Genomic DNA, 20,304 nt, shown 5'->3' with positions numbered 1-20,304 from the left:
CTCAGATATAGTCAAGATCCACCTCAGATATAGTCAAGAAGTTTATGCAGAAACCTAAACATGGTATTGGAGTTCATGCTGTCTCATTTCCATGGCAGAGGTGTGTGTGTGTGTGTGTGATGTTCACAGACCTTTCTTTCTTAGTTATTGCAGTTTCTTGAAAAAAAATACCAGAACAAGTACTTTTATTCTCTACAGTAATCTCTCCATGTCTATGTCTTTTCAATACTTCTTCACATTTGTTTCTCTCCCTGATATATCTTAATGTCTCTTTTATCTTGGTCTTTCTCATTTGGTTCACATATCCTGGGACAAGCTGGACAGCAGCCACTCCAAGTAGTGACTACACAGCTACTCAGGACCAAGGACAGCGGCACACATGTCTCTGAAGGGGATAAGGTGCTTTGGTTTCCTAAAGTTTATTCAGTAATATGACCTTTAGGTGTGGCCCTTCTCATCTGTAGGGTTACAGTTCTGCAATCTTTGTTATTACTTTGGCCCTCACAGTTCCCTGTTTGTGGTGGGCCTGAGCCCGATATGTCGCTGTGGCATTGCTTCCACTGATGGGCATGGTAGTGAGGCTAGGGCAGGAATGGCACAGCTGTGGAATCAGAAAGCATGGAGTAGAGCAGGGAGAGCTCTGTGCTGGGGTGAGAGAGACTGCTCCAGGAGCTGCCCCTGAGGGTCTCCTGCTCTGAGCTCTGTAGTCGGCCTCGGCCCCCATTGGTGCTGTATGCCACCTACACTTGCATTTCAGGCCATGGGAAATGGGGAGGGGGGAAGCATTGGGAGGTGCTGGGCCATTGTATGTTTGGATGCCTGCCAGAGTGCCTTTCATAATGAGAGGGACAAAGCTGGCTTTTCACGTCCACAATTTCATCTTGAACTAAAGTCATTATACCCCGATTAAATTAACATTAATTAAAATTAAAATGCTTTTGATGGGCACCTGGGGAAGAGGGCAGGGAACTGAGAGTGAGGGTCCTAAGGAGTGAGATTCTTATGTCTCCACAGCACATACCTTCTGCCTCTGACTGCCTCTTCATTCTCTCTAAAAAAGCAAATATACAGCCAATGTTCAAAGCTGATTCATATTCGTCACTGACTAATTCATCACTGGCTAATGTTCTGTGTTACTTTGAGGACCCATCTAAGAATAATGCTCAGCATAACAAAAAGACAATAAATCTTTCACCATCACCACCATTCATGAGCACTTTAAATAACCGGGTCAGTTAGCACAGAATCAGTTTAAAAAAGAAGTGATGGGCAGATATAATCACTTCTGAAGTGGCTATTTTCTTGTGTCTAGGGTACACCGAATGATGTCAGCTTTTCAGAGGAGGGAGGGAGGATGAGTGAGCCTGTGTGTATTGCAGCTGAGGTCTCAACTCGAGCTAATATTAAATGTTGTGAAGAATAAACAGAAACGGTTTGCTCATTAGCTGGGCTTAGAGAGGTGTTAGCCACATGTGTAAAGTGCTAATTATTAGTGATCTTTAATGGAGCTAATTTAACAATGGTAAGTGTTACATATTTCTGCTCTTCAAAAGTAGCCCATTAACAATATATCTAATATTGACTTCAGAAAGTTAATATTGAAATTGGCCTCAATTAGAGTTCACAGGGGAGTGTGAGAGAAAGATGGGGGGGTAGACGTGGGCACAGGGAGGGGCAGGGGAAGAAGAGGCACAGCTGTGATTAAGCTCCTTTTTGTGGAAGGCTCCATGGCACTGATGAGGAAGAGTCAGTCCTTGGGTCACTCATTACGCACCAGCTGTCTGCAGGCACTGGAGATGTGGAGGTAAGCACCCAGTCCCTGCCCTTGGGAGCGTAGAGTCTAGAGAGGGGTCCAGGTGCAGCAGGGGAGGTGGCATAGCAGTGATGTACCTGCCGTGTGACATACAACTGGGGGTGGGGAAGGGCTTAGGGAAGGCTCCCTGGGGAAGGTGCACAGCTCACTATAGCACAAGGCAGAAAACAGTCACTGTGAACAGCGATGTTCAGATGCATGTCAGAACCGAGAGAAGACAGACATTGCTTCTCTCTAGAGTAAAGACTGTCCAATCTGGCTGTCATCTCAAGTCCCTGGCTACTGCCTCACATTGCATGAGACCTCGTCACTCTGCTTAGAAAGGCTTAGTAGTTAGCATTTGCCAAAGAGGAGCCCTTGTTTGTTTTTCCTCTCCCCCTGTGCATTGAAATCAGGTAGCTGAGGCTCATAAATGTCCTTCTCTTAGAAGTCCTCTGGCCCAGTGTCTGGGCAGAGAACTCTGCTCCTCAGGGTGTAGCTCACTCCAGGAAGGAGGACGCTGCCAGGGCTGGGTTGACATTTGTGGTGTCTGTGGTGAGAGACAGATGTGGGAGTTGGCCTCACAGTGGGCGAATGGATCCCCAGGTTGGGGAGAGGCAGGTGGTTCTCCTTACTGGGCTGTATGCTGTGTTGCTGACACAAAGCTGCCCAGTCTCTTTTTCCGCTGGATTTATTCCTTTCTCTTAGCTTACACGTCCTATCTTAGTAGTAGTTGTTTTAACGAGAGCTCCAAGGGACATGTTTATAGTCATTGGAGGAGTTTTTCAACAGGCAGTTTCCTCAATAGCTCATTAGTGTCTGTAAACAGGAGACATTAACCTTCATCTGTGTGTGTGTGTGTGTGTGTGTGTGTGTGTGTGTTCTTTCTCTCCAGTTCTTTCTCTCCTGCTCTTACTGTTTTCCTTTCATTCTTGTCACCTCTCTTTCCTTTTCTTGTGTTAATATAAAAAAGGGGGAAGGAGAGAGGGGAATAAAGTCATCACCTCTACCCACCGATAGGTTCCCTCCCATCTCCAGCTACACTGACAGTGTCTCCTCCCAGGGGCTTTGCCCATCTAGTCCTTATGAGAAGGGACCTTCAGTGTCTTTCCTCTATTATTTAGTTCTGCATTGCATCTTCGTGGGGATCTTACATGAACTTCCTGCCTGCTACTGGCCTGGAAGCCTCCCAAGAGGTACCTCACAGCAAACCTTCCTCCTGACTTAGGGAGAAGATAAAAAGAGACAAAGATCCAGTGCCTTTGCCCTGTATTCCAGCATCCAGCTCAGCAGGAGCCTCGTGTCCCGTTCTCTGTCTCCTTGAAGACAGAGCAGGATGTGATGTGCAGGTTGGGGTCAGAGCCTGCTTGGTCCACCTCTGCCTGGAGTCATAGCCTTGCTCTGGGACCACATTCCACCAGCTCTGGCCCTTGCTCCTGGTGCTCTGAGTTTCCAAAGGCACTTGCAACCACATCTTTGCTCTTACCTTCCTCAGAGCCCACCCTATTAAGAGGTCAGGATCAGAGTGAGATCACCCCCATGCCCTCCTTTCTGTTACTTCCTAAGTCTGCTTTTCTGTTCAGCCAGTAAGCTCTTTCCGTCTCTGGCACCTGGCTCACTGGCCCCTTCCTCTCTGCCTTGGCATGCGTTGCTCCCCACCAGAGCACCATTCCATGGCCCTTCCCTTATTCACAATCCAGTTCAAAGACCACTTCCTTGGGGAAGCAGCCCTGATGATTCACCTCTAACTATCATCCTTACTCCCGTCTTCCTAGGGTCTGTGCATGCTCAGGTTCAGTTCAGTGTTCCCTGAACCCTTTGCATGTGACCGGCACTGCACTAGGTGCTTGGGTAGAACAAGGGGCCAGATGTGGTCCTACCCTCAAGGTGTCAGGATTAGTTAATGGGAGTGGAATGGAAACACTGAAATGCCTTTCAGGAGTGATGGAGTACAAGAACAGCCAGGGACATCGCAACTTGACCAGAGGTCAGGGAACCTGCACAGAGGAAATGGTAGGTTAGACAGAGTTTTAAGGGGCAGAACCAACAGAACCAAACAACTGAATCGATATTTGGGATGTAGGAGTGGAGGAATCTAGGATGCCGCCCAGGTTTCTGTTTTGGTAACTCAGCGGATGATGGCACCAGCAATCAGGATGTAGAAGATACAGCCAGATTGAGAGCAGGATGGAGAGTGTTTGTTAGAATCTAAGTTTCTTAAGTTGTGTCATATACGGAGTCTGGTAGCTTCCTGGTGTTGGGGAAATGGGTGCTACGTATTTTATTAGGTTGGAGACTCTCAGAGGCCAGAAATTGGGTCTCCCTTCTGAGGAGAGAATTGCCTGACATGAGCAGTGCGTTCTCATGCGGACCTCCCAGTGGTGGGGACACCTCTCCTTCCTCTCTTTCCCTTTCAGTATTGCCCCCGTCCAGGGCTTTGTACCTGTGGGTGAGAGTGCAGGTGTGACAGAGAGGCATAAACCAACTAGCTCCTCTGTCCTCCAGGGCCAGCTCAGAGATAGCATCTTGGTCTACACAAGTGATCAGTGACAGTACTACGGTACTGAGAGCAGTGAGGAAAACGGGTCTGAGGGTTGGGATAACGGGAGAGATTTGTTGTGAAATGAAAATATTCAATGCATGAAAGAGTGGATGAAGCTACCCAAATTCTGAGCAGTTTGGACAGGTATTATTCAAAAACATTTCTACTGCCCCCCGACCCCCAAACAAACAAACAAAAACAAGACATGGTCCAGTCTCCGTGCCCTGGAAGGGGAGGTTGTCTATCATCTGAATAGCATTTTTATTCTGGAGCTGAATCTGAGCGATGGGCTACAGGGTAATGGCTGTCTCTCTGGGATTCCAATGGAGGAGATGGGAGGGGTGATAAACAGCACAAGATCAGACTTTAGAGGTTCTGTTTAGATGCGGCAAAAGGATGCCTTTATCTATCTCTGTCTCTGAGGCCACTCTGGAATAGAAAAATGTACTTCAGTGAATAGCACTTCCCCAAAGGTAAAGTGCATGTGAATCACCTTCGTTTCTTTTTATTTTTTTAAATATATTTTTATCGATTTCAGAGAGAAAGGAAGAGGGAGAGAGAGATAGAAACATCTATGAGAGAGAATCATTGATCGATTGCCTCCTGCAAGCCCCCCCCCCCCCCCCAGTGGGGGATCGAGCCTGCAACCCCGGGCATGTGCCCTTGACCGGAATTGAACCCGGAACCTTTCAGTTCTCAGGCCGACTCCCTATCCACTGAGCCAAACCAGCCAGGGCTGGGTTTCTTATTAAAATGCAGGTTCCTGAGTTGGTAGGTCTTGAGTGAGGCCTGAGATTCTGCATTTCTCTTAAAAAATATATTCTTATTGATTTCAGAGAGGAAGGGAGAGGGAGAGAGAGATAGAAATATCCATGCAGAGATTCTGCATTCTAGCAAGGTTCTCGCTGGCTGGTGATGCTTATTACTCTGAGTGGCAAGGCTGTAGGACTCACCTTTAAGAAGTCTTTCTTTTGAGCCCCCTTGTAATCTCTGCGGGTGATGCCCTATCTCTGATAATAGCTCCTTATCCTTTCTACATACCTGTCTGTCTCTGCCTGCAAGCCCCTTGGAGAGCAGGGTCTATCCCTTATTTGTCTTAGTATCACCAAAGCCTAACAGGAGGCCTAGTGCTTAATAAGGAATTGGTGAAAGAATGAATAGAAATAGAATAGAAAACTGTCCGAATTGGGTCCAAACCAAGGTTTGGCCTGTCGGGCTCTTGGACTTCTCTCCACTGTAAGCCAGGTTTCTTCCTTGCGGCAGACCAGTCAGTATTTCAGCGCTACCTTGGTGGGGGCTCCATGCTGGACACCACAAGGACAGGGTGGGAAAAGGAGGCAGAGACCTGAGCATTGGGGAATTCACCATCTCAGTGGTGGAACGGGGTTCAGGCCCACGTGAAGCAACGTTAGAACACTTACACAGTAACTTCTAAGTAAGTGCAAAGTAAGGGAGTGTGACTGAAAACCAGAGGAAGTAAAGAGCAAGCCATGGGTGTCCTGGCAGCTTGCACTTCCACATGCCCCACCTTCAGTTGTTTGCTTCTTCACTTGTTGAAATTGGGATTGCTTTCTGGAGGAAGTTAGCATGGAGCACAAGGCACCCAGCTGTCCTGGGGGCCCACTGCCATCCCAGAGCTACAAAACCGTGGACAGGGACTGTGACACCAGTCCTGCTGTTGTGCATGGGGCCACAGAGAGGCTGGGAGCCAGAGTGAGCATGATTGTGTGGCATGGAGAATGGTGACAGGACAATGTGAAGAGGAACAAGCAGCAGCAATGTAAGCGTAACATACTTGGAGCGAGGCGTAGGCAGAAGTGAGGCTTGGAGAAGACCCATGCTGGAGATCCTGGGGCGATGGCAGTAGCAATCTTTACTTCCCCAATAGATGCAGAGCATTTCAACTTGGCTAATTAACGGGAACAGCAGGCTGGTAATTCTGCCAGCAGCAGGACATGAATGGTGTGGGATTGGCGCTGAACGCCGGCGGAGCATGCCTTTGTCCTTAAGAGAAAACACAATCCTCACATTGGGTCAGGTCCATGAGGGTGCCCTTACAGTAACACCAAGGGGTTAGGGGCTTATATTTCTTTTCAGGTTTTCTTTAGGGGTAGCAAGGGGCCTACTGTTTCAACAGGCTTTTATTTAAAGGGGAAGCTGGTGTATGGTTGGTCTAGAATTTATAATCTGTGCTAGCAAACATACCTTATATCAGAAGTCGCAATCGAGGTTCAGGTCTGCCTCACAGAATGTCCTCCATCACCTGTCTCCCATTTTGGTAACTTGTACCTTGAGCATCACAATCCCTAACCTGATTCCTGGGGAAGAATGGGCTGGGAAGCTAGGGAAGAGTTGTTTTATCTTCAGAAAGTACACTGAATCTCATTAGGGAATTTGTTCCCAGTACTTCCTTTCAAAGCATATTGATCTGATCATCTGAGGATGTTAAAGGCTAATGAATATGAAGAAGAGATTTGGAAAGTCTCCGTGCTGAGTGGTACTCTGGAGATCATCTGCTCAGATCACCAGCACTTGGTGTGACGGATGAGGCCATTGACCTTGTGCAAGTCACTTTAGGAAGGGTTAACAATTCATTCACTTATTTATTATTTCATCAAATATTTATTGACCATTTACTAGAAGTCCGCCCAGACGTGTACCTGATAGTGAAAACATGTCGCTCTTTGATTGGTCCTGTTTGAGTCAGCATTCAATGAACTTCCCCTTTATTACAGATTCTGACAGCTGGTTTTACAGTGGCCCTGGGGGAATTGATATGTAGGATCTTCAGCCAGTGCAAATAGGTTTTCTATGTGAGGTCACCAACTTCTGAGCTGCTGGGCTAATTAATTTAGCTCTACTTGGCCTTACCTAATACATATATTGTTGAAAAGGTATTTGTAATTCAATTCTGGCAAGTGAAAAACTAATTTAAACCACTCAGGCAGCTTTTATTTAAAGAGACCCCGGAGCAACTCCTTTTGTAATGTGAAAAATCTTGTTATTGTTGCTGGAAATGATCATCCCCTAATTAAGGATTTTGTAGATTTGGACATTTTAGGGTTTCTTATGGTGGTACAGCCTGGCAGATAGCACAGCAATGGTCTGAGCCGGAAGGGGAGCACTCTGGCCCGGAAAGAGGAAGCCCTAGGAACCTTAGACCAGCCCATCCCAAGATACTGACATGTAGTGGAGCCCATGATTGCAAGCTGCTCCCTTCTCTAGGGTCCTGGAGCCTGGAGGGGAGAAGGAAGTGGTGGGCATGATGAGTGGGGTGTGAAGATGAGATTTGGAGCTCCCTCTCCTTTTCCATGGGTGGAAACGAGGAAGGAGTAGGATGGGGAACCATTTGCTTCTGTTCCAGCAAATTCCGAACTCTTCCTTAAGGCCTGGGGCTGTGTGGAATTAGAGTTCTCTTGTATATTTTAACACAGTAGGGGAGGAGAGGAAGAGCAGTGGAAAAATAAGACAGGAGTTTAGGAGAGAAGAGGGTTATGTGGATTCTTGTTATACTGTAAAATCTCATTAATTGGGGCCTTACTAATTTTGAACTTGTAAATAATCTGGAAGAAGACAAGGCTGAAGTTTAGATTTTTATATTAAATTTCTTTGTTTATCAGTGATTTTCAACCCTTTCATTTCATGGCACACATAAACTAATTACTAAAATTCTGGGGCACACCAAAAAAAATGTATTTTTTTGCTGATTCAACGAAAAGTTGGTATAATTTTGATTCATTCACCCCAGATGCCTATTGTTGTGTTACCTGCTGTCATTTTTTTTTATTTGACAATCTAAGGGAAAAGAGGTCAGTGCCCCTGACTAAATAGTCAGATATCGCATGTTTTAAAAATTCTTGTGGCATATCAGTTGAAAATCATTGTTGTATAGAAATGAATAGTGTGTCTGTTGATGTAGAGGAGAATGTTTTAAAACGGATGTATAGAAAAACATTTCCTGTATGAAAATACGCTATTTTGATGCAGAAGCATCCTTTTACATAAACAATTCATGTATTAATTAAAGATGATCCTTGTCTAGTTGGAGAAGCCTGATAAAATGCTTCCTCACCAAGGAAGCTGGAACTTGTCCTCATTGCATGAGGGTAAAAACAAACCAACCTGCGTATCTATTTGTTATTTCTATAATAATTTATCCCAATTGGTTCCTACTAGTGTAATAGCTTTTCTGTGTTGAAAGATAAAATCAGAGCATAAAGATCTATAGAAACTAAGGGTAGAAAGTACAAAACAAGGCTTAGAATTTTATGCTGTTATTTTTTTTCTATTGCCTATGGTTTCTTAAAGTGAGCCTTGCAGTGGGTTACTCCAGCATCAGGTAACTCCATAGGCCAACTTGTAAAGAAAAGCAACTGATAAATGAAAAGGCTCACTGTCTTCATTTAGTGAAAAATGAACAAGAAGAAATAGGTGAAATTGTCAGAGACACATAGGAACTTTGTTTTGGATTAGGTTATGCCGTCTGACCAGGCAACTGGCATTCGGGGGATATATCACATCTGTTCTTTGGTTGAGTGTGCAGAGGGCTCATTTCCCTTCCCTGGGCCAGTGATCTTAATCCCCATTGTTGTCAAAATCCCCGACATTTTTGGATCTCTTGAACTTGTCAGTGTTTAGGGGTTCAGACAGCCCTGAGTGGGACTGTCCTGCCCAGCACATTTCTTCCTCTGTAGATGGTTATATTTCCACTGCAGGAGAGTAAGCCAGGAGCAGAAAGGCACGAGGGGGTGTCCGTGGGCTCTGGTTCTGTCTCACTGAGCTCACACAGAGCTGCCTCTCTTCCGGGATCCCTCTGTGCCATGTCCCTTGTGGTGACACACAGCTGAGACCTGGATGTGGGCTGGCTTTCCTGGAAACTCCTTCTGGGGTACTCAGGCTTAATGACAGCGGCACCGCGGGTTGACCTGGGGTTTTGGGTGTGTGAGGAAACTGGTTCCTGCCTTCCCCTGCATCTCACCCCTGGCTGGGTTGTCCTTTGCCTCCTGAGGCTACTGTTTCCCCAGGCACATGGTTATCTTCCATTCAGTGTGAGCCCCGTGCCTCTCCCTACAACCCCCTAACAGGAACTCAACTAGACCCAGAAAGGACTTTTCAACAGAGAAGCAGGATGTAAACGGAGAACGAATTGCTGAAGAAGGGAATACATTTTCTTCCCAGGAAATTGGTGTCTTCCACCCCCTGCTTGTTGAGGGCTGACGATGGCCACTTTGAAGGGGAGGAAGAGAGGCATGGAGAAGGGTATCACATTCAACTTCAATTTCCATGTGGGCATTTTTTTGTGGTTTCCTTTCTCTGTTCAAAGAATGAAGACTCCCAGTTGCTGTGCCACATAGAGGAAAGGCAAAGAGAATTATTTAAGGCATTGTGGTTCCTCTTGATATTAATGACTCTGTTCAGTAGATATTTGCTGAGTGTTTTCTGTGTACCAGACACTGGGCTGGTACTAGAAGTGGACCCTCTCCTGTTCCATTGGGCCGGGCTCTAGGGCCTGAACAAGACATGACTTTCTGGCCCATGGTGTGGCTGGGAGGCTGAGGGTGGGGCCCAGGGACTCCGCCACCTGGCCTCTTTCACCCTGATTCCTTCTGTCTTGTTGTCCCACAGGTTCTTTTCGGAATGATGGTTTGAAAGCTTCTGATGTCCTTCCCATCCTAAAGGAAAAAGTGGCCTTCGTTTCCGGTGAGTGTCTGTGGAACTTTTCTCTGCGATGGACCCAGAGAAGCTGTGTGTGTGAGTGTGTGTGTGTGTGTGTGCGTGCACGCGCACACGTGTGGCACTCGCTTCTTTGTGGGTTAGTGGGAGAGAAGTGCAGATGGAATGGATGCTGGGAGCAGCTGCTTCCTCTCTACAGAGGGAGGCAGAAAGAGAAGGGGGAGCTCTGGTCCCAGCTGGGTGTTCTGGAGGATGCTTACAACCTCAGGTGGGTGCCCCCCACCTCACACCCCACCCCAAACACATACACCTCACTCTGTCCATGCTCCCAGGCCCATCGGGCCCACAGGAGCCACTGAAGCCCCTCAGAGAGAGGCTCCAGCTGGAGGGGTCTGTCCACGTCATAATTCCCAGAGGTTTTATTTGGTTCATCTCTGAATGGGTCGTGGACAGGATATAAAAATTTTCTGTCTCCTTTTTTTAAAAAAAGTGTTTTATTTATTTTTAGAGAGAGTGGAAGGGGAGAAAGAGAGAGAGAGAGAGAGAGAGAGAGAGAGAGAGAGAGAGATGAGAGAGACACATCTATCAGCTACCTCCTGTGCATCCCCTACTGGGGATTGAGCCCGCAACCCTGGGCATGTGCCCTGACTGGGAATTGAACCTGGGACCTCTTGGTCCATGGGATGACGCTCAATCCACTGAGCTCTATATCCTTTTTGTCTGTCTCCTTCTTATCTCTCCTTCCTGGCAAAGGGAACTCAAGTGAGTGTTTGCATCTATTTATTTATTTTTCTGAATAGTGTCTTCCAAATATTTAATTCTGGCATCTCTCTCCAACCCATCTTGTGCACCTGGGCCTTTTAAAGTCTAATTCAGGGGTCAGCAAACTATAGCCTGTAGGCCAACCACCTGGGTTTTTTTTTGTAAATAAACTTTTATTGGAATGCAGCCATTTGAATGTGTTTAGGCAGTGCATTCATTTCCTTTTGCTACTATAACAAGTTTCCAGAAACTGGATGGCTTACAATAACAGAAATTTATTTATTCTTTCACAGTTATGGAGGCCAGAAGTCCAAAAGCCGTTTACTGGGCTGAAATCAGGGTATCGGCAGGGCTATGCTACCTCCAGAGCTCAAGGGGAGAGTTTGTTTCTTGCCTCTTCAGCTCTGGTGGCTGTCAGCATTCTTTGGCTTGTGGCTGCATCATTCCCATCTCTGTCTCCATGTTCACAGTGCCTTCTGCAATTCTGTCTATGTCAGACCTCCCTCTGCTTCCCAGTGAGGAAACCTGTGATTGCATTTAGGGCCCACTCTGATAATCCAGTATAATCTTCCCATCGAAGGTTTCTTAACTTAATCACATCTGCAAAGATTCTTTTTCCAAATAAGGTAACATTCACAGTTCCCAGGGATTAGGGCCTGGTATGTTTGGGGACAAGTCTAGTGAGAAATAGTTCCAGCAGAGATAGATGGCCATAAGCCTAACATATCTACTATCTGGCCCTTTAAGAAAAAGTGTGGCAACTCCTGATGTAATTGAAGCCAAACCCTAAGGTGCACCAGCACCACTCTGGGTGCCAGTTCTAGGGCTTCATGCATGCCTCCTGGATCAGCATCTCTGGCATGGTTGGGGGATGGCAAAGTGAAGAGCCCAGGATCACATTTAAAGAAACCTGCTCAAGTGCTTAAGCCTTGTGGACTGACTTTGCTTCTGGATGATCCTGGTCATCTACAAGGAGTGGCAGCAGAATCACAGGGAAAGAGCCAGCACTGTCCCACCGTGCAGGGATTCCCTGCACAGGCAGTGCTGGCCTGGCTGACGGGTCACTGCCAGAAGGGAGGGAAGGAGGGGAGGGGGAGGGTAACCAAGCAGCAGGTGTCTCCCACCTGACCAGAGGGAAGAAGCAAGTCCAGTGATTCAGAGTGTCGGGACGGGAGGTGAGGACAGAGTATGAGATGCGAGTATGGAAGCCTTTGCAAGCTACTATGTGCATTCCGTATTACTATGATTAGTACTACTGCTACTAGGATTTCATTATTGTTGTTGCTGTTAGAGGAGCATTACCAGGAAGCTGCCTGTCCCATCAGTGTTAAGTGCTTGTCTGTCTGTTGGGTAGTGAGCCCCTGTCCCTGAAGCTGTTGAGTGAAACACAGGCTGATCCCTTGGCAGAATCACGTGGCAGCGATTTTAGTCAGAGTGGAGACGGGGGTAAGGCAACCTCCAAAGCCTTTGCAAACTTGCATCTGAGTGCTTGCTGAGCACGAGGGAAGGTATTGAGTAGAAGTCCTAGAGGCCACTGGGCAGTACTTGCCTCTAATTTCTGCTGCTGCCCATCATTTGGCCTCCCAGGACATGGCCCACAATCCCCTGGGGAGCCCGATTGGATCTTTTCCTCTTCTTTATGGCCTGAGCCTATTCAACCTGATGTCCTCCTTGTCCCCTGGGTATCCTCCTAGTCCTCCCATTCTCTCATGCCTGGTGCTTCCTCTACCTGGAGTGCCTTCCCCATACCTTCTTCTAGTCTGATCCTCTCTTCTTCTTTCCAAGTCAGTTCCCACTTTGCCTCCTCCAGGAGGCCTTCCTGGCTTTAATGCATAGTCTTTGAGCCCCATTTTGTTCCACATCAGTTCGGGGTATATGAATGTGGACATGGTACACTTTGACATGCAACTCTTGCTTGATTATTCATGGTTTATTTTTCTCCCGTAATTCACCTGGACCTCTGGGGCAGGGCCCAGCCAGCCCTACAGAAGAGCTGCCCAAGTATAGGGAGTTGTCCTAAAGGAGCACCCATAAGCAAGGTGCCAGGAAGGCAGCTAGTCAGGCGTGAGGCAGGTAGATGCTTCCCAGAGCAGGACCAAGGCTCTGTACAGCTCACGCCCATGTGCCCATGTCAGTCAAGCACCTGGGGTAAGTCTTATTCATGCCCCTGGGCTTAGGGACCATTGTCCTTCTGTGCCTGGGAAGGATGCTGGGAGCCCCAGGGAGATGACTGCCTGCATCTAAAAAACAAAAACAAATAAAAAAGCTCCTAGTATCCTGAGCTTTTAGAAGACAAAACACAAAATAAGACAAATTAAAGAAACTCAGAATTAGATAACACAGGGCAGCAGTTGTATTTCTTTCTGAGAAGAAAGGACTGCAGGCAGGCGGTGAGCAGAGAAACAAAACTGTTGATTGTGCCCGCCCTCCCATGCTGTGCCCCCGGCAGGGCCAGGGTACAGGAACGCCGTGCTGCCATGGGAACGCACATTTAGAATAATCCAGTGCAGCCCAACAGCTTCTGCACGTGGGTGTGTGCACGTGTGTGATGGGATCTGGGACTGCCTCATGGAGCCTTTTTGTCCCAGGCAGGCCCCATCCTGCTCCGTCATTCACAGCCTCCCCCTTGGCCCTCTCTCTGGCTTCCTTTGTGTGTTATGCCTCCCACTCACAGTACCTACTGTCCCTTTTATCCAGCCTTCTTGTGCAGGGTCCATTGCACCCCTGTTATCTTCCTGTGTGCTCACACTCTCCTCTTTCCCACCTCCTGATGTCCCTCTCTGCCATGGTTCCCAGGGAACCTGTGCTGCTGTGGCACAGTCTTTTGTGCTCTAGGGCTGTCTCTCTCAAAATGTGTTCCATGAAACAACAGGGATCCTCAAAAGAGAAAACGGGGTTCCACACTCGGATAAGTTTGGGAAATACTGCATAATGCAGCCCCCCTCTTAGAAATCTGCCATGCTTATTAAAGCACACATCCATGGAGCACATGAAAACATTTCCCACACTGCAGAACAACCTCCTCCCCTTACAATTATTACGATGTCCGTGAGCATCTTACGGAATTAAAGTTATTGGACCAAACTTTAGTATAATTCTTTAGATGTACTTTTCTTGCCTTCCCCTAAAACTACCCTGATCTGCTTGCCCTGAGTGGAGCCTGATCCCCCCCTCGCCCCGAGAAAAACATAAGCACCATTCCCCTCCACCTGGGTCAGGGAAGCCTTAACTCTCCCTGCTCCCGCCCCGCCTCCTCCGCAGCCCTGACTGGCCCTGCCTCAGTGGAGGGGGGTCAGTGCCGTCTCTAGAACATCAAAGAAACCCTTCCCTCTTTATTCTCTACATTCCTATCCTGCAGCTTCTATCGCCAAAGCCTTGCACAAGTAGACAGACAGCAGGTACTTGATAAGCAAGGGAACGGTGCTTTGGAAGTTCCTGCCACCATCTCCGTCACCTTTTTGAAACGTGGCCACTTTTGCCTGCCATCCTCTAGGGCCCACTGCCCTAATGCACACTGACTTCAGGAGGGGTTCTCATTTTTCATCCCTGCCTTCCCTGTCTGTAACTTTAGCACCCATGTCAGTTATCGATCAAATTCTATAGCTCTGTGGTTGCTCAGCCTCCTTGGCAGCAAAGCCCCCCACCTCCCTACCATGGCCATGCACATCCAAGACCTTGACTCTTCACATATCTGCCTGTGGCCTTCAGCTCTTACCTTTGACCCTTTCTGACAATCCTCTGTCAGTTGGGAGAATATGGATAGCAGATGAACAAAGCATGTTGTTCCCTCTTCCCTGGGAGCTCATAATCCAGCAGGATGTTTTCTACCCTCAGTGGTCCCTGCTCCACTCACTCCAGGCATTGGCTCCACTCTGCCTTGGCTCATGTTAGAGCCTGGCATGGGCACCATGGCCAGACCTTTCAGCAGAGCCCTCACTATGCCTCCATACCCTGCCACCTTCCCTTAAGCCTATATCACACCCAGTCTTCATTCTCTGGGACACTTGCCAACCGTGGCCCATTCCACCTCTCCCCACACCTCAACCCTCCCTGACCCTTGGCAGGTGATCTTATCTCCTATTTCACTTAAAGAACTGTGTTCCCCATGCAGGCTGAACCCCTCCCTCTCCGTACTTTCCTGTTTCCTCCTCCCTCTTTGCATTCTATTCACCTGCTGCAGGAACCCCAGCCCCCCTGGTACCTGCTCTGAGTGAGCCCTTGCTCCATCCCTTGCCCCACTCTTGCCAGCATAGTGATTCTCTTCCTCTGGGCTCATTCCTCCTCTTCTTCCTATAATCTTGGAAGGTCCTCTCCTTTCTGAAAAATATCTGGCTTGGTCCCGCTGCCCCCTCCTGACTCCTTATCTACGCTTCCTGAAGGGAGGGGATGGCACTGCCTCAGGCTTTCTCCCCTCACTCCCCTCCCCTGCCATCTGGACCCTTTCCCAGCCATGATTTTGTGAAACTTCTGTCTCCAAGGACAGAACTGGCTCTGGCTCGGGGAGGACACTGCCAACAGCCCTCCGAACTGCTTAGTTAGCCTTTGCCAACCAGACCAGCCTTGGCTCCCTTGTTCCCATGGCTCTTCTCTTACGCTGTCCATGGCAGTCAGGAAGGAAGGCAACAGTTGCCGTTAAAAGCACCACCTGAGTGAAAGCCCTTTGAGTGAGGTCGAAGCTGGAGGGGAAGGTGGAGCCTGTGGGGACCTCCTAGCTCTCAGGAAATCTTCTATTCAGTCCTTCTGCTTCCTTTCCTTTACCTGGAAGGCAGCTGGGAACTGGGGACTCTTCCAAGGCAGATGAGCTGAGGGTGGTTATTTGTACAAAGAATGAGGGTGTGCGATATGGCAGGTCTGGAGCTGGGGGCCTGGATTCAGCTCTGGTATATCTACTCAGGTCTGCCCTGGTGTGGGGCAGGGGGAGGGGGCAGTGCTGAGATAGTTTTTCGTTAGAGCACGTTTCTCAGTGGCCCTGATCTTATGTGATCCTTTTCTCCTTGCAGCCTCCTCATCTCCTCTGTTCTGGAATGGGTTGGGGTTTGTTTGTCGAGCCTCCCCTCTGCCTGTGTGACTTCAGGACCCCACAGTCACAGGGAAACATTCATGCACTCACACTTGGGCTCTACCTTTGCTTGCAAGAGATCCTTTTTCCAAGGGTCAAGCTTTCAGCTTCTTTCCCTGGGGACAGGGGGAGGGGCATGGGCATGCCCACCTTCCCTCCCTCTTACATTAGATTCCCTGTGGGCCCAGCTCTGGAGGGTGTGAGAGGCTGCCTGACAAGCATGTGGGTGGGGGTCTGTGATCAGGGCACAGAGGTTTTCTTTGTGTGGTAGTCGGCACCTGTGAAGTCATGGTTGCTGCACCTTAGCTTTGTCCTCATCTAGCTCTCCTGAGAAACTTGGCCCTGCTTCCTAATCATACCACCCCTTAATGAATTTAACATTTTTAAATAAATTTTAAAATCATGGAGTAAATAGTGAGTAGAAAGCTTGGAAAAGAGAGGAAAGAAGAGGCAATCATGTCAAATCCCAGCCTTCTAATAACAGCAATGCTCATCATTTCAGTGTACTCCTTCCAGCTTTCTAAAAAACGTGATATTTAGAAAGCATTTGTAATCGTAGTGTGTGCAGTGCATATGCAGCGATTAAGACCTTGAGGATCCTTGTTTCTATAAAGATTCATGTGCTCCTCCAGCAGGAGGGACAGGTGGCACCTCAGGCAGGCAGGCGGGGCGGATCCTGGACTGTGTAGAAAACAATGTCTTTTCTATGAATTTAAATCCTCCCAGCAGTGATGCCGGCTGGATGCTTCAGGGGCTGTCACCACGGTAGTCAGTTAATCCCGACACTCCCACCTCACAGAGCCCTGTGAGGAGAAGTACATTGGAGCTTAAATTTCCAAAGACTGTCAAGGGCTTGCTTTCTCAATAAGAATAGTTACACCGCCTTCACTATTATTTCACATTTGTAAAGAGCTTTATTTCTCAAAGTGCTTTCCCACATGCCCTCATCTGTCCTTACAGCAGCCCTGTAACGTGGTCATTTTTATTTTCATCTGCATTTTGCAGGTGAGGCATCCGAGAAGTCAAAAGACTCGCCCAAGGTCACACGTGTTACCGCAGCCAAATCCCATTCCCCTGTCCGAGGCGACCAGGTTTCTGTGGGCACCATGCTCCTGCCTGTTTCATCCAGCACGCAGCTGGAACTCTTTCCCTCTGCAGCACGCTTTCTGGCTGGTTTTCTCATACTCACCCCTCTCCCTCCCTGCAGGGGGCCGGGATAAACGAGGTGGACCCATCCTGACCTTCCCTGCCCGCAGCAATCATGACAGAATAAGACAGGAAGACCTTCGGAAACTCGTGACCTATTTGGCCAGCGTGCCAAGGTAAGGTGAAGGGGCATGTCCTGCAGGGGATGGTGGAGGGCATCTGGGCTGATGCCAGGGAGTTGGAATGAGCCTCCACCCCTGCCAGAGGCCAGGGGTGTTTCTGCCCTCGTAGTGGATTCTAATTATTCTTGGAACATCATCAGCCATTGTTCGTCTCCTTCCCATCAGTCCCATTGTTACTTCTGGGATTCCTGTGAGTGGAGTGGGAGCTGGAAGAGAGATCTGCGGGCAGAGGTGAAGGTCCCAGGCTCAGAGGACCAGGACTGCACCTGGAACCAGGGAGCGTGGCCTGGGGAGGTTGAGCTGGGGGCCCTGCTGTTTACTTTGGGGAAATGGGAACTCTGACTGATTACACTCTGGCTTGTGTATTGGATTGTTTTTAAAACCTGTGGCTTGTGAATATGTTTTTGGCTTTTGGAGTTTGGGTCAAATAACTCCACTTGTATCACTCAAGAGGCAGCCTTCAGCTCAATCTAGGTCATACGTTTTCAAGGGAGGTAATAGCACCACCAAGGGGGATTGGTGCTGGGGGCAGCAAAAAGCTTGCTCCTTTATGCATTAAGCACAGCTCTACATACAGCATGTAAACAGATATATCGTATATTTGAATTATTAAAATTTCATTGGGTGGGTGATTAAGGAAAAAAAGAATAGAAAGTTTTATTGGGGGTAAGGACAATGATAATAAAATACACAGATTGAGAAATCCTGGTTTCTGAGTGTTTCTAGGTGGTGCTGGCCGTAGAGGTTGGTGGAGGGACACATGCCAAGAGCATGGTATATGTATATATGTGTAGTGATCCATGTCTTTTAAGGAGGGAGAGGAGAAGTCTCTGCCTAATCAGAGAACCATAGAATGTGAGAGCCAGAAGAGCCCCGGGGAGTAATCTAGGCGAATGCGTGCTGTGGTCTGCTTAGGAAGCAGAGTCGAGGTGGGAGAAAGTTGCGTATGGGTGTCAGTGGCAGAGCTGGGCCCAGGACTAGGTCCTCCTGACTGGTGCACCAGGGCTGTCTGCACCCTCACAGAGATGAGAACTCTGTTCTCTGTCTCCTAGTGGGGCTGGAGCCTGGCCAGTGTTTGTGTGGCAAATAAGAATTAGTGCCCAGGGCTTTCAGAATCTTCATCTTGTGTCTGCATTTTATAGGAGAATTAGTCAGTTACAGAGAGGAGCTATATATTCAGCACTGCCTTTGCTGGACAGCCCTGGCTACTTCTTGAACATGCTGATTAAGTTCTTGAAGCAGGTGTCAGGCGAGGCAAGCACTACATTTGAAAGAGCCACAGGGGAGGCAGATGTAAAGGGACTGGTGGATGGTGATGGGCAGGTGGTAAAGGGGATTTTAAGAGCAGTCATCAAATGCTTGGAAGGATGTTGAATAGAATGAGGAGCCCTGAAGAGCTCCAAGAAGAAGGCAGTGAACAAATAGACATCGAACAGTGTCTACTTTTTTCCTTTATGATAGTCACTGGAGACTAGAAAAATGACAAAAGGCCTTATGCTCCAACAAAAAGGATTTGGATAATATTCAAAGAAAAACTTCTAAACTTTGTACGTAAGACTTTGAGCTGAAGAATAGCATATGAGACTTCTTTTGTACAGGTCTTTATTCAGAAGTATTCCCGTCTGTCTTGGGTAATGAGATAGGCTAAATAACCCGTGATTGATCTAGGTAATTTAGCCATCTAGGGGCTAAGCAGTCTTAAAAGCACCTTTCCCTGGTACACGAACAGGCATAAAACCAGGCATTTTCTAAATCAATTTACAGGAAAAGTTTTCATGGGCACCCATAATGGACTCTCAGTTCTTTTAGAGCCAGAAGAAATTGGGATCCCTGGGGACATGAAGGTTTCATTTTTTTTCCTTTTTGGTATGTTTATCACATCTCTGCAGCTAATGCATGCTCATCTTTTCTGTAGAATAGAAAGTGAGGGAGTTGGAAGAACACTTTTCTTCATTCTGACTTGTTAAGTAGAGATGGGATATAATAGATTGGAAGCAATTAAAAAGGCAAAGACTTCCGCTGGGTGAAGGGGAATGAAACCCAAGAGGGGCTGAGAGGAAGGTCATGAAAAAGGAGAAACAGCACATTACCACAGAAGGAATATGCTAGATGCAGGCTCTTTGCTTCCCAGAGGGTGGTCGCAAGCACGGCACCCTGGGCTCCTGAGAACAGAGAAAGTTCTCCTAGGTTCTGGCAGGTGGGAGGCAGGAGTCCTGTTGCCACTTTCGGTGGGAAGAACTGTTTGAGATGCCTGCTGCCTCTCTCCAGGGGGCTTGTGCTCACCTGGAGTGTGAGTACCTGGCAGGCTGCAGAGTTTACCAACTGGTCATGTCCACCCTGCCACTTCCTCACTCTGCTGGCTCCAAGTTCACACATGAGGACTGTTGGAAACAAAACCTAGAACAGAACTGTTCCGGAGACAGTGAGGCTGGGGAGGGAAACTGAAGAACGTGTCAGATAGTGTTTGCCACCCTCCTCCTCAGCCGTGGCGTTGGGAAAGAAGGGGAACTGTGAAAATGAAAAGCTAGATTAGGTGGATGATGCTGATGGAAGAAATGCTCTATTCTGGGCCATGGACCAGGAGACTGAAAGAACAGGCTCCTGTGATAGTGGAGGGTGCCCTACAGACTGGTGTGACTGTCTGTAGGCAACGTTTGACATGCATTTATTCATTCTTTATTTAGAGTCTTTATATGCCAGGCAGCTTGAGGATTCATGGTGAGAAGGAAGAGATATTTGAGAAAGTTAGGGAAAACCTGGCAATTTCCCTACCCAGTACAGACCAGTCACCATAAAGGGCAGTGTAATATATGAGTGGGTAGCATCGGAGATGAACAGGCCAGCAGAAGACAAGCAAATAAGGACTAGGAAGTAGTGAAAGAGGATCCTGGAATCTAAGGAACCATTTATCTTTACTACTACTACTACTACTACTACTACTACTACTACTACTGGAGGCCTGGTGCACAAATTCATGCTCTTGTGGGGTCCAGCCGGCCTGCCCAATGGCAGCCATTGGGGGTGGGCCAGCTGGGGTGAGAGTCCATGGGCAGTTTGCCGGCAGCCCCACCCGATCGGGCCCCAGTGCCGCTGGTGGGTGGGGCCAGCGGGGCAAGGGACCACAGGCGTTCTGGTCGTTTTGCCGTTC

At 48.1% G+C, this 20,304-nt stretch overlaps 1 protein-coding gene across 1 annotated transcript in view; it reads left to right on the top strand.

Annotated features, from left to right (window-relative positions):
• The first annotated feature begins 9,553 nt into the window (after positions 1-9,553).
• The window catches only part of LOC102442254 (kalirin RhoGEF kinase), a 279,390-nt gene continuing 268,639 nt past the window's right edge, over positions 9,554-20,304 (top strand). Inside the window, exons 1-3 of the mRNA XM_023757300.1 lie at positions 9,554-9,593; positions 9,960-10,034; positions 17,036-17,150. Coding sequence (XP_023613068.1) covers positions 9,554-9,593; positions 9,960-10,034; positions 17,036-17,150 — 230 coding nt within the window. The remainder of the gene's footprint in view (positions 9,594-9,959; positions 10,035-17,035; positions 17,151-20,304) is intronic.

This window comes from Myotis lucifugus, unplaced genomic scaffold (genome assembly GCF_000147115.1).
Source record: "Myotis lucifugus unplaced genomic scaffold, Myoluc2.0 scaffold_105, whole genome shotgun sequence".
Lineage (NCBI taxonomy): Eukaryota > Metazoa > Chordata > Mammalia > Chiroptera > Vespertilionidae > Myotis > Myotis lucifugus.
The sequence above is the reverse complement of the archived record's forward strand: the minus strand, read 5'-3'. Positions and strand labels throughout refer to the sequence as shown.